General features: G+C 40.4%; 1 protein-coding gene across 5 annotated transcripts in view; it reads left to right on the top strand.

Annotated features, from left to right (window-relative positions):
• SATB1 (SATB homeobox 1) overlaps window positions 1-13,271 on the top strand; it is a 99,226-nt gene that overhangs the window by 62,501 nt on the left and 23,454 nt on the right. For all 5 annotated transcript variants that reach the window (XM_054161228.1, XM_054161230.1, XM_054161231.1 and 2 more), the window contains one exon: window positions 8,155-8,310. In XM_054161228.1, the coding sequence (XP_054017203.1) occupies window positions 8,155-8,310 (156 nt within the window). The remainder of the gene's footprint in view (window positions 1-8,154; window positions 8,311-13,271) is intronic.

Here is a 13,271-nt window from a genome sequence, read left to right as displayed (position 1 = left end):
TCCTGCGGCTAATGGATGCTAAGGACAACACTAAAGTAATAACGAAATTGTAGGGATAGGGAGGACAGAAGATCACTGTGACCTACTGCAGTACATTTCTCAAGAAGAGGGGAAAAAAATTTAGCAGAAAGAACAGACTGTGCTAATGGTCTAATTTTGTTATCATTAACTGAGTTTAGTCTGTAAAATCCACTACAGATACTCTTCAAGATAAAGGATGGGAAACTATTTACATAGTAATGCTTTAGTAGGAAGTAGTTACATTCAGATAACTGTGTTTAAAATAACCTTTGAGTTTGTTTTAATATCTGTACCTGCTCCCACAGCCCAGGTAATTCAGAACAAAGGCTAACCCTCTTTCTTAACTTACCTCTTTCTGCCAAGGTAATGTCTCACTCTGTCTCAAGTGGTCTTGGCCAATTTCACAGCTAAAGAACAGAGTTAATTACAGGACCTTCCAGAAGGATGTCAAGTCAGAGGTAGTCCTTGTATTGGTTTTAATTCACACTTTGAACTGTATAAATCCCTTGCAGCCAGGAAGAAAGTGAGACTTAGGGGTTTTCTTAACTGACTAAACGTACTGTACATCCAAATGAAGGGGTCCAAATGTCTCTGTTGTGCTCTTGTTCATAATTACATTTCTTTTTTTTTCAGTGGGAGTCAGGGGTATGGTTAACCCAATTGCAACAGTTCAAAGGGGAAATGGCATATGGTTTTGTTTTGATCCTTTTAAAAAGGGAAACTGCTTAACAAGTAAACCTTAGCTCTACAGGCCAGTTGTTTTTCTAGTTGTGATGTTGTTTGCTGTCATTCAGCAAAACAAAGGTACTTTACCAAGTGGGTGGATTGAGGATGTACAAATTGCTTTAAGTTAGGATTCTGTGCAAACTTTTTACTTGTTGCCCCAATTACCCACCTGGAAACACGTGCGACACTTGCCACCTGCTACTAAGTGCTCAGAGCCCCAGGTATTACAGTTTAAATGCCTGTGTTGCTACCATAAAGACAATACTTAATGCTATAAATAATAATAGTTCTAATTGTTGCACTGGCAGGTATAACTTCACAAATCATAGCAGAAAGAAATGATATTCAGGATACCACAAACTTATTAATGCATGGTGCTACTCTGATATCCCCCACCCCCCAAATGTCCACAGTTTAGTGGATGTTTGATGCTAAGGAAATAAAGCTACTAGCATCCATACTACTGAATGTATTATAAGCAATTATTTAAAGTTCACTATACAGAAATGAAGCATAATATATTTCTAGCTTAGCTATGAGCTTCTTCGATAACTACTGAAAGGCAAAGCAAACCCTTTATCCTGACAACAGAATTTACTCAAGAGCCAACATATTTAATATTAAATCTTTAGACCAGTGTAACATTTGAAACAATTAAACTATGAAACCATGAAAAATGGGAGCTAATGTGCCACACATGAAGGTTTATTTTGCAATTGCAAGTTATCAGTTTCGGAAGGATGTGAAAATAAACATCCTGAAAAGGATCTATTTTGCATTTTTGTGTTGCCAACTGGTGGCCAGACAGTAGAGCAGACTTAACCATTTAGCATCTGAGTTTGCTCTGTGTGAATTTAGTGTGCTGTTGCATGCAGAAACCGAAAGCGTGACCTCGGAGGTCTGAGAGGATGGTAGGAACTGGCCAAGCATAAACCCTGGTGCTTGAGTTAGAAGGAAGTGTGTTGAATTTATCTCATTTTTACAGCATTCTTACTAGTTGCTACTTGAGCTAATGTAGCTGGATTGCTTCCAGTTCTTTTTTGAAATCCTTTAAGAAGCTCTTTGTCCTCTTTCCTTCTCCCTTTCTCTCTTACTTAAACAAAAAAGCAAAATCTTTTATTTTTGTTTGTTTGTTTTTTTAATTGAAATCATTAGCCTCTAATGCATGAGCTTTGGGGAAATGTGTGTAGCCCTCTGAGCTGGTCAAGTTGTAAAAGTCTGCTGCTGTCTTCCACACTGGTGAACTGAGTGCAGGGAGACAGTGTACACAAGAACTTTTTGCTTGGGCATTGTTCATCTCACCACCTCCTGGAGCAGCAGCCTGTCTGTAAGGCTCTTTTCTGAGGCATTGGAGTTTATAACTATTAGTATCTCCATCAGGTAGGTACTGCATGGAGACATAGCTTAACCTTTCCAAGCTCTAAGGAAGAAAATTTGGTCCTTTCTCATTCTATTTCTTCTATTTATTTATTTTTCTACACCTTCATCTTGCAGATCACCACACAGAAGTCCTTTCTGGATATCACTAAGTCAAGGTCAGAGGATGAACCTATTACATATTGTGTGGGAACAAGAGATACTTGAGAGGATGCTGAGTGTGGAACAATGTTCAGGGTGGATGGAGTTCCCCACAGAGGTGTTAGGGACAGCCTCTCCCTCTTCTCAGGGCAGTGTGAGAAAAAAGGACTCCATCCTCTCCTCAAGTTGTACTAAGGAAGAGGGAGACAAGTGACTAAGTCACAGATTTTAGAATCATAGAATCTTAGAATCATAGAACTGTTAGGTTTGGAAGGGACCTCAAGGATCATCTAATTCCAACCCCCTTGCCATGGGCAGGGACACCTCACACTACAGCAGGTTACTCAGAGCCACATCCAGCCTGGCCTTAAAAACCTCTGGGGATGAGGCTTCTCCCACCTCCCTGGGCAACCTGTGCCAGTGTCTCACCACCCTCATGCTGAAGAATTTCTTCCTAACATCCAATATGAATGTACCCATTTTGTTTTCAAAGATATTCTAGTTAAAACTCATTAGCCATCCTGCAGTTGTGAACACTTCCTTCTCATCAGAGACATGTCAGCAGAGCTGAGGAAGAAATCCTTCTTGACACTCATATTTCCCAAACAAAATTTGGGCTAACTCTTGGGACACATCATCATCCTGTATGAAAACAGTTTATGTGTAACGTCAAGAGCAGAATGTAATATTAACAAAGCATCTTAGAAGAAGTATCCTCAAATCTTGCATGAGTCATTATTCTGGGTACTCAGTTGCCAAAATCTGTCATTTGCATAAATATAATCCTGGCCTCCCCCTGACTAAATATAAATTATAGTTCCTTCGTGCCAAAGTAGTCTCAGTTTGGGTCCAGTGATAGGATGTCACTCTTGAAAGACTGGTCTTGAGAACACTGCTTTGCCGGTGTTTGAGGACCAGTGATCTTCCATTGTAAGAGGTTTCACCTCAACATGAGGAGAAACTTCTTTACAGTGAGGATGACAGAGCGCTGGAAGAGGCTGCCCAGAGAGGTTGTGGAGTCTCCTTCTTCAGACACATTCAAAACCTGCCTGGATGCATTCCTGTACAGACTACCCTGGGTGATCCTACTTTGGCAGGGAGGTTGGACCCAGTGATCTGTGGAGGTCCCTTCCAACCTCTAAGGTATTGTGATACTGTAAGGATCTCTGGATAACTCCAGCTTCCGTGATTTTTGACAGTAGAGCCCTGGAGTTCAGACATGCCCACACACACGCACCATGCATCACCACCATCAAAATTTGTATTTTTAAGTCTGCAAAATTTGAGATCAAGGTCAATAGTCTTTGTGCCAAGTTGTATTTTAATGAAAGCAAAAATGAGCAAAATGGTAACCGCAGCCCTCTCACCACCCCCTCTCCCCCCTCCTCAAAAAAACCACCGTAGAGGAGAGTTAATGGAAACTCCGACATTTAACTATAACTGCGCTTCCAGGCGCCACTGTAATAATGGAGTAGTAAACTTTGTCCTGATAAAAGCTGTTCTGAAAGCAACAACATTTATTGTACCTCCTGTGCTATTTGCAGAGCAGAACTGAAAAGTAGTTTGTTTTGCCTGGAATGAACTACTTTATGAATTTTAATGTACGATGTAATATTAAAAGCTAAACCAGGATTAAAGAAGATTTTTGTTCCCGAGCTAAAACAGTACTTAGGAGAATGTGTTATAAAAGGTTTTTTTCTGTTGTTTCAGTTTTGATGGGGAAGAAATCAGCTTCCACGTTTCTGAAAACCTCTTCAGATTGGTTATTCCTTCTATAACAACCTGTCCTGCTTGGGAAAATTGAATTAGTCCAGAACTTCTTCCTACTGTAATCAGTCTTATTTGATGAGAACGTCTGGGCAGGTCAGGAGGGATTGGATGTGCGGGGTCTTGTGTTGGGTTTTTTTCCAAGCATTTTTAAAAGGCTAAATTGATTGGTGATAGGAAGATGACCAAACAAATTTCTGTTTTTCAGTGTGTTACATTTGTCAGATATTGTTCCCCTGCGTTTGCAAAATTTGGGTGCTGTAAAAGAAAAAGCAAGCAAACAAACAAACCCTCTGAAACAAAGTAGCAGATCTGCGGTTTCACTCCTAAACAGAAAACGTGGCTCTAAGTGCAGGTGGGAGGTTGTGCTAAACTGTGGATGAAACGAGCGTTGTTTTGGTTTGGTTTTCTCTCCAGAATGATTACTTTCTCCACCTCCTCTTTCAAGTCCTGAGGTTGCACTGCTGAGGACTTTTTGTTTTCTGGGTTTTTTTTTGAGGAGGGGGGTGGTGTTCTTTCAACCCAGCTTCAAGCAGCCTGTCGCTTGAACACACTTCTAAATTCAGTACAACATCTGAGATGCTTGCTATGTATAAATTATGAGCAGGTTTATGTATGGATATTCTCCAAGAGGTTAATTAGCATTATTGCATGGAATTCATCAGAGCAGAGCAGACCAATGGTCCATCTAGTCCAGCCACAGTCTATTCCTGATCTTTGAGGAGAAATTATGAAGATGTGGCAGAAAAGTTTTTGTACTTGGTCAATGATGTAAATTGGAGAGGTACAGGGTAAGGCTGAGAACAGCTCTTGATAATCCGTAACCCCTCTCTATGTATATTTACAATCTTGATAACACATCATTTTATAACTTTACTATTTTTATTCTCCTGAAGCTCTTTGGGCTACTACAGCTTTTTGATGCAGATATTACCTGCACTAGAGTCTGTGGTCCTGCTCTGGCCAGGGGTTTGGACTCAAAGCTATCCAGAGGTCCCTTCCAACCCTTTAACATCCTGTGATTAGTCTTTTCTGTTTTTCACTTGCTAATTCAATACCAACAAAGGCAATAGGAGGTTTGTGTGTTTGTTTTAAACAGTATTAGATGCTGTTGAGTTTGTCGTATCTGTAAAAAAGATAGATGTGATTTGCCAGCTAGAATGGGGATTTTCGGTAACTCCCCTCGGTTAAATGCATATCCATACTAGACTTTGAAAAGTGTGGACCAAGATGCATAGTGTAAATTGTATCTCTAGCTTGGTGTTTAATAATCTGGGTGCTCACAGCTCAGTTAAGTATCTTAAGAGGTCTAACAAGAAAGCTGGTGAGGGACTTTTTAGGGTGTCGGGGAGTGATAGAACTAGGGGGAATGGAACAAAACTAGAAATGGGTAGAATCAGATTGGATGTTTGAAGTTCTTCAGCATGAGGGTGGTGAGACACTGGAACAGCAGGTTGCCCAGGGGTGTGATAGAAGCCTCATCCCCGGAGGTTTTTATGGCCAGGCTGGATGTGTCTCTGATCAACCTTATGTAGTGTGAGGTGTTCCTGCCCATGGCAGAGGGGTTGGAACTGAATGATCCCTGAGGTCCCTCCCAACCCTAACAATTCTATGATTCTAAGTGCTCTATGAAGTACTGCTACAATGTGAAGCTACCTTTTGAAGCCAAGTAGCAATCAGAAAGGCAGTTTGCTCACAGAAATGAGACGTTTTGATCAGGTTCACAAAAGCAAAGTCTTCTCTTCCCCAATGACACTAGACTTGTGTATGCTATCTGAACACCTTCATCATCCCCTCAGAACCCTCAAAGATTATTTAAAAGTTAGAAATATTTCTTTGGGACAGACTGAAATAAATTTGCTAAAACTTAAACATAAGGTTCAAGAAGGTCTGTGAACAAAACCATAACTTTTTTATTCTCTAATGTAGCTTAGCCTCTGTTTTACAAGCAAGCAGAGAAGGCTCTTTGTTGTTGTGTATTTAACATCTCCATTGGTTATCAGTTATCTTTTATCGAGTCCTTCTCATTTGAAGGTTCTAAAATTGCCACTGATTTGTAATTTTCAAATGATTTCACTGTATGATGTTCAGGATATGCACCTGCTCTTGTGGCCCCATGCTGATTTGCCAGTGTGAGACACAGACTTTCCAGCTCTGCAGTGGGAAGAAGGGAGGTTGATGGTGCCGCTGCTTATGCTTTCCACTGCTGGGTGTCTCCAATGTTTCTGAGCAGCTGTTGGCCCAGGCTTGGCCATGCTCTACTGCAGTGTTGTCTATAAAATGTCACACTGCAGAAAAGGAAATGCCTCACTCTCCAGGACATGGCTGCAAAGTACCAGCTGTTTTCAGATGAAAGCAAATCACATGATAAACTGTACACTACATTCTGGGATTTTTCTTCAATTCCCTCTTCATTTTGAAGTCCTGGTTTAGGGCACTAGAAAGGGCTAATGCCTACCAGAAGGAAGCAGGTGGAAATGTGTGTGGAAGCCTTATTCTTGCTGGTGAAACACCCCCTGCAGCTAGTGGGCATGTGTTACACGGCTCCTGAAACACCTGCTAGACAAATCAGGCTCAGGAAAAGTGGCATGCACTTTCACTTTCTGGGCTAGATTATTTTGTTTTAAAAGCTCTGTGGAGGATAGTTAACCCAAATTGAGCATGACATTTCTAGGAGAGAGGAAAAAAAAAAAAGGATAATTTGCCTAGGTATGTCTCTCACCCAAACCCTTTGACTCCTATTATCATGAGACCTGTGGCATACAAAAGCTCATAGAAAGTGAGGTTAGAAGATGAATGATCACGTTGTCGTGATTTCCCTCTGAACCCCAAGGGACATTAGAACACAGGAAAATGCTGACTTGCACTGATAGTGAAAGTGTGGGTTTACACACATAATTAGGAGCAGGCTGAATCACCCTCTGCAAGTGCCAAGGTCTGTCCCTTAGGTGCAGAAGTAGCCTGAATGGCTAACTTAGAGTGGACGTGTATGTTCTGAATGGCTAAATGAATTCATCTCTCAAGAACCTCAATATGAACCTGCAGATTTGAACTGAAATCTTAAGGTTTGATTTCACATCATCACCTTGTGTGTTCTTGGCAGAAATTCAGCATCTCATTTCCTCTGGTCCACTTCAGGATTAGTGGTCCATTATGTCTACTAATCTCAGGGAAACACTGCAAGAATACCTGCTAAAGAAAGGTTATCCTTGACTATTAAGAATATTGTAGGAGATCCTGAGTACCTGCTGATTTTTTTATTGTACCTCTCAACTGATATTGCAGAAATTGCACTATAACCTTGGTGGGATGATTCATGGTGTTTGAAACAATCATTTCCAGAGGATGAAGGAAAGGATAGTCTTCTGCACATCAATATCACTACTGATATGTATTTTTATTCTTTTCCTTAACGATGCAGATGTGGCAGTGTAATCATTCTGTCTTGTTTTCATGTCGGTTGTGTTGCTTGGTTTGTGTTTCTCTTTAACATGGACTGCAAGAGGAATAAATATTTAATGTTACAAGTGAAGGACTGCTGGAATTAATAGTTTTCAGAAAGCCTTATCTTGATTTCATAAATAAATGGATAAAATATGCATTATCCTAAATGATCTTAAAAACAGCTTGAGAAGGAAACTGATAATATTTTTTAAAGTTAAGTCTAAAGCCACAATTTTTCTACATTATCATGCATGTGAGTGTGCTAAACATGAGGCATGAATGAAGTTGTATGTCAGTATTTTGTTGCATTAGAGATTCTTTTATACTGCACTTAACAATTTTCACGTAATTTGCATGGGGCAAAGAAATGATGTAAGGACTCAGTATTCTCCATGAGACTCTTTGACAGCTTTCCACCTAATTTGTTTTATGATTTTGAAATTCTTAGTGGTCAGTTAATGACAACTCGTATTTCAGATGCTCTCACCTATTCCACCTATTTCTTCTTTCCCAGTTGCCTGAACCTCTGATAGTTTATAATGTTAAGTCTCTGACAGAATATCAAAGCAAGACTGCATAAAAGGAGTAAAATGGAGAGGGAACTGCTTGGGGAGGGAAAGAGAAAGAAAGAAAGAACTTTTTCATAATAAAAAATGTCTTATAAAATATATTTTCCAGGTCAAAACTGCTACTATTGCTACTGAGAGGAATGGAAAAACAGAAAATAATTCCATGAACATTAATGCTTCCATTTACGACGAGATTCAGCAGGAAATGAAGAGAGCTAAGGTGTCTCAAGCACTGTTTGCAAAGGTTGCGGCAACCAAAAGCCAGGTAAAGTTCCCAAGGTGCAACAGACTTGCTGTCCTGTGTAACTGTTTCACATCCCCCCCAGCTTTGATCTGTTTCTGTGTGAGTAATGAGTGGGTTGGCACACCAGCCCCATACCACAACTCGTAGCTCCTTCCTGAGACTAGAAGTAACCTCTGGTTACTCTTCACTAGGCAGGGTTGAGAGGCAGCTTCCTTGGATGCCTCTCTCTCTTTTCCCACCAGTGAGCTGCCTTTGCTGTACACCCATGGGTCTTGCACAGCTCAGAAAGCAGCAGGTTCATCAGATCTTGGCTGGTGTGGGCATGGAAAGAGCTGTGTGGGTGAGCTTTGTGTATTTCTGCTGAATTCATCTTGAGACTTCGGTGTTTTGAAATCACGTGCACTGCAAGGGCAGTCGCTGAACTCTTGGGGTTGTGAAAATATTTAGTCAGGCCCACTGGTGAGGCTGTGCATGGCAGCTGATGCAGCACTATCCACATCAAAAGCAACAGCAAAAACCCCAACAGATTACCATTATACAAGTTACATCTGAGGACACATGTATGATGTCTGTGGAGGACTGTGGCTGCTTGGTTACCTGCCCTCATGCCTACACAGATATTGCATATTCAGATTGAAGGCTTGGATGTATGGTTCCCCATGAGGGCAGTGAGGCACTGCAGCAGGTTGCCCAGGGATGTGGTAGAAGCCTTATCCCTGGAGGTTTTGAAGGCCAGGCTGGATGGGGCTCTGAGCAACCTGATGTAGTGTGAGGCATCCCTGCCCATGGCAGGTTGGAACTAGATGGTCCTTGAGGTCCCTTCCAACCCTAACGATTTTATGATTCTATTCTGTTTCCTTTGGCTGAAGAATTTCTGTTGAGTGGCAAGAAAGGGAAATGAGCAAGCACTTGTTAGGTGTGATTATCATAAGTGACATGGCTTCTGAGAAAGATTGCCAGAGTATGCAAAAACATAGACTTAAGTGAGAATGTACTGGAAAAGTAAGTAAAGAAAAACCAGAAAAATGGGAAAGACTAGAACTATGGTTATACCAACACTTGAAAGAAATGCTGAAGTCTTGCTCTGCAATGCTTTTGCTAATGCTTGCATTGTTGAATTTTTGTGTTAGATTAAATGTTAAGTCCTCTTAGTCTCTATTCCTTTACTTTTCTAAGCTTGCTTCATAGGAAAATGTAGCATCTTCCAGGAGAGGCTGATGAGGATCAGTTAGACTAACGATTCTTCAGCCATTAGCATTTTAGCACTGGTTTTCTTTTTAACAGTCTTTAACTTTTGACTTCTGCCTTGTTCACATGTTGGAGTTTACTGCCTTTCATTGTATAGAAAGGATGCTGCCTCTTAACTTATATGCTGCAAGGAGCATTTAAAGAGATATTTTGGAAATGTTATATCAAAATGATTAAACTCAAGCTGTGGACTGTAAAAATTACAGCTTTATAGGCCACATGCCTGCCTACCCTTCAATCACTGTCAAAGTGATAATTTCTACAATAATATGTTTCTTTTATTGTGGGATTCTAAACACCAAGTGCTGTTTAAACATTAAACTGAATTGTTTATGTTAGTGCTGCACTCAGTGTGTCATACATCAGGCCACTATAATCTCCCATGGAATGTAAAAATTCTGTCATGAATCATGGCTTGTATATCAGAAATTACTGTAATTTTGATTGGAAATTACAGGGCTCTTGAAATGTTTCTAATTATGATAGAATGTTACAGCAGCTTCCAACCTGTGTGCTCCTCAGATGTCTTTATTCACATGTCAAGACTTGGGGTTAGAGAAGTGTTTTTTTATACACCTTCCCCTTTCCAGTGCAGTTCACCACAAACCCAAGCTATGAAGCCAGTCTATCGGTCCACAAAATTGTGATGTACTCTGATTTGTGTGACAGTATGTTTATTTAAGTGCATAGTCTTAATTTTTGTTAGGCCAGACAGCTCTTCTATTGCAGTCTTAAAAGAGGACAGGTAATCAAGTGAGGCACAAAATCTTCCCAAGGATGTAGTGCGCCTCTTTTAGAGCATTGTTACAACATTTAGATTCTTGCATGAGCTTTGCTACCACACATAGAAAACAAGTAATACAAACATGTAGTTCTTTTTCCTTTCATTGTGGAGATCATGCCTGTCTTCTCAGAGGTTATTTCTCTCCTCAGGTTAAGCAATGCAAAATTAATTTGTGTTGAACAAGTCTTCAGGTCTATAGTTAGCCAAAGTGCCGCTTGTGGTACAAAACTGCTTCATGGAAGTAACCTCTTAGGTAAATGGAATGTTTTGGTTCTGCTTTAGCCCGTTGACAACTAGCCAGCCAATTGATAAGGTTTAAATATGCAGCAAAGCCTTGTATATTGAAGGAGATACTTGTGTTATAAAAAAGTCTGCAATGGAGCTTGTCAGTGATACAGAGAAATATTTCTCAGGGACAGAGTCTCACTTGCACAAGAGCGAGGCGTGTTGAAACGTGTGCTTTAAGAGAACCTCACGTGAGAGAGGTACATTGTTGTTTGGTGGGTTTGTTTGGTTGATTTTAATTTGGTGATACTGGTTTCCTGCTCAGAACTGGAAATCCTGGGATAATGACTTCCAGTTATCGTGAAAAGTCTGGAGGAGACATATTAGAAAATGCTGTATTAGTTAACTGTTTTGTTTGAAAATCACTAAAATCAAACATTGCTGCTCTTCTTTTGGATATAAAAAACTTGATTAACTCTTGACTATAGACTCAAGCTATGGAATAAAACAGTATGTGACCTAAGCCAGCTCTGACAGTGGAAAGATTGTTGTTTGCTGCAGGGCCTTTCTATTTTGTTTTATTTTAAGGGACTGATTTGAGTGAACATTAAATTGAGTGTCTAAGCAGCCAGCATCTGCAAGGTGGATGGGCTTGCCTGAGCCAGGAGACTGCAGTTAATGTTCTGCTGACTAGAGCACTTTGTACAGAAGAGCTATTAAATGATGCGCCTCAGAATTTTGTTTAGGAAGTGCCAAGGTAGAAACTGAGCATCTTCCCTTGTGATGTGTTAGTGCCTTTGGCAAGAGCTACCTGATGGACTGAGGACCATCGTATGGACCTGACGCTCAACAAACCACCTGGCTACAGGGACTCAGTGCAGCAGAAGTGATAGTGCAGGGCATGGAAGCATTAGTGAGAGCAGGAAGAGATTGCAGTGATACCAGTGAGGTTGTGCTCTGGTTTAGGTGCCAGTGCACTTTGCTCGTGGCTTGTTGGCTTTTGTAAAGGAAGGAGACTATCTGGCACATGGATTTGAACAACTCTGAGGACTTGTTTAGAAGATTCCTTCAAAGGTTGAATTCTTTTCCCACATAGGAATGTATTCATTCTGTACATTTCTTTACAGCTTCTCTGGTTTTTAGGGATCAATACATTATCTCTGGAATAAATTCAAATCTTGTTAAATTCAAAAGGCATACGTTAAAGGTTGCCATTGGGTATCCTGAGGAGCAAAGGAAGAGGTTCTAAATGAAATTGCTTGAATGCATCATGTCTTTGGGGATGTGATACTGACCTATTGTCAGTACTTAAAATCTCAGTTTCATTGAAAGTTGGCTAATTGGCCTACGTGTATTTTTGTTAGATTATGTTGAGAAGAGAGCTTTAGAGAAATGCATGCAAAAGGAAGACAGGAAAGGTTTATGAAGTGCTTTGTATCTGCTCCCAGGTCATTGGTTTGGGGGTTTCTTAATGGTAAAATGGCAATGCTAACAATAGTGTTCACTAGTATTTAATCAGCACACCTGAATAAGTCAAAATGAAAAGAATTCACCTGCACATATACATACATATTTGTGTGTGGTATGTGTCACCTTCACAATTTAATTATATTGGGGTTTTATTAAATTTATAACCTGACAGCCTGATTCCAGTAATTATGAAAGCACATTCTTAATTTTGTTATTTCCAACAACAACCAAAAAGTTGATTTGTGTAATGATCATTAAGGCATCATGGTTCAGCAACTGTGCATTGGTTACAGTGTTTTCATGTGGGAGCCAGGGATGAGGTTGTTTTTTCTTCTTGATAGTGACAGATGCTGAAATCTAATTTTATTCCATAAAAAACAGACAAACAAACAAACAAAAAAGCCCCACAAACATAAGAGGCCCAAGAGATAAGGCAAGGAGAGAGCTGTAGTGATTCTGTATGTTTGCTGTGTTTGGAGAGGTTGCATTTGTCTTAATGGTCTGTCCTGAAAAGCTGTGGTCTGCACAGGCTAGTAAGAAACAGGGAAGAACGTAAACCAGCTGAAAACCAGCCCAAGTTGCTAAGGCTTTCTTAAATTTAGGAAAGTACAGTTTGCAAAACCTGAGGTGGTATTAGCTTCTGGGCTTCTGCAAGTAGCATGCACTACACTGCAAGGCTATCAGACTGTGTTATTATACCTAAAAAAGGTTACATGGTAGTAGAACAAATAGGTAAAATCACTGCTTCTCTGCAGCATCAGTCCTGCCAACAGCTGTGTATGGCCAGGTGGATGCAAACTGCCCTCGCTTCTCACCAAATAAAAATGCCTCTATGTTGAACATGAGACATTTGACTCTAGGAGGATCATGCTCTGACTTTATTTTTAGCATAAAACTAATGGAGTACTACCCATACCTCCCAAAACCTCATCTAATTATGGAGAGTTTTGACCCGTTACTTCTGAGCTGTTGCATTGTGTTGCCCAATTTCCTGTCCTCCTGTCCCCATCTTTCGCTTCGGTTAGGCAAATGAGAGTGTAAATGAGCAGTTTTGCATGCAAGGCATGGAGGTAAAATCAGAGATTCAAACCAAGCTAGGGACACCATCCTGAGTAATCAGGCAAGTATTTTGCCCAGTGATATTTTATTATAAGCATTCAACTTTTGCCTTAGTGTGCACCTGAAGTGTCTCCCTCTAAAAAGCTGCCTGGGGAGGCACGCCAGGTATGCATTAGGCAGAGCGTCTAATGCTCAC

The sequence above is a fragment of the Dryobates pubescens genome, chromosome 4 (genome assembly GCF_014839835.1).
Source record: "Dryobates pubescens isolate bDryPub1 chromosome 4, bDryPub1.pri, whole genome shotgun sequence".
Lineage (NCBI taxonomy): Eukaryota > Metazoa > Chordata > Aves > Piciformes > Picidae > Dryobates > Dryobates pubescens.
Note: the sequence above shows the minus strand (reverse complement) of the source record. Positions and strands in the feature narration are given on the sequence as shown.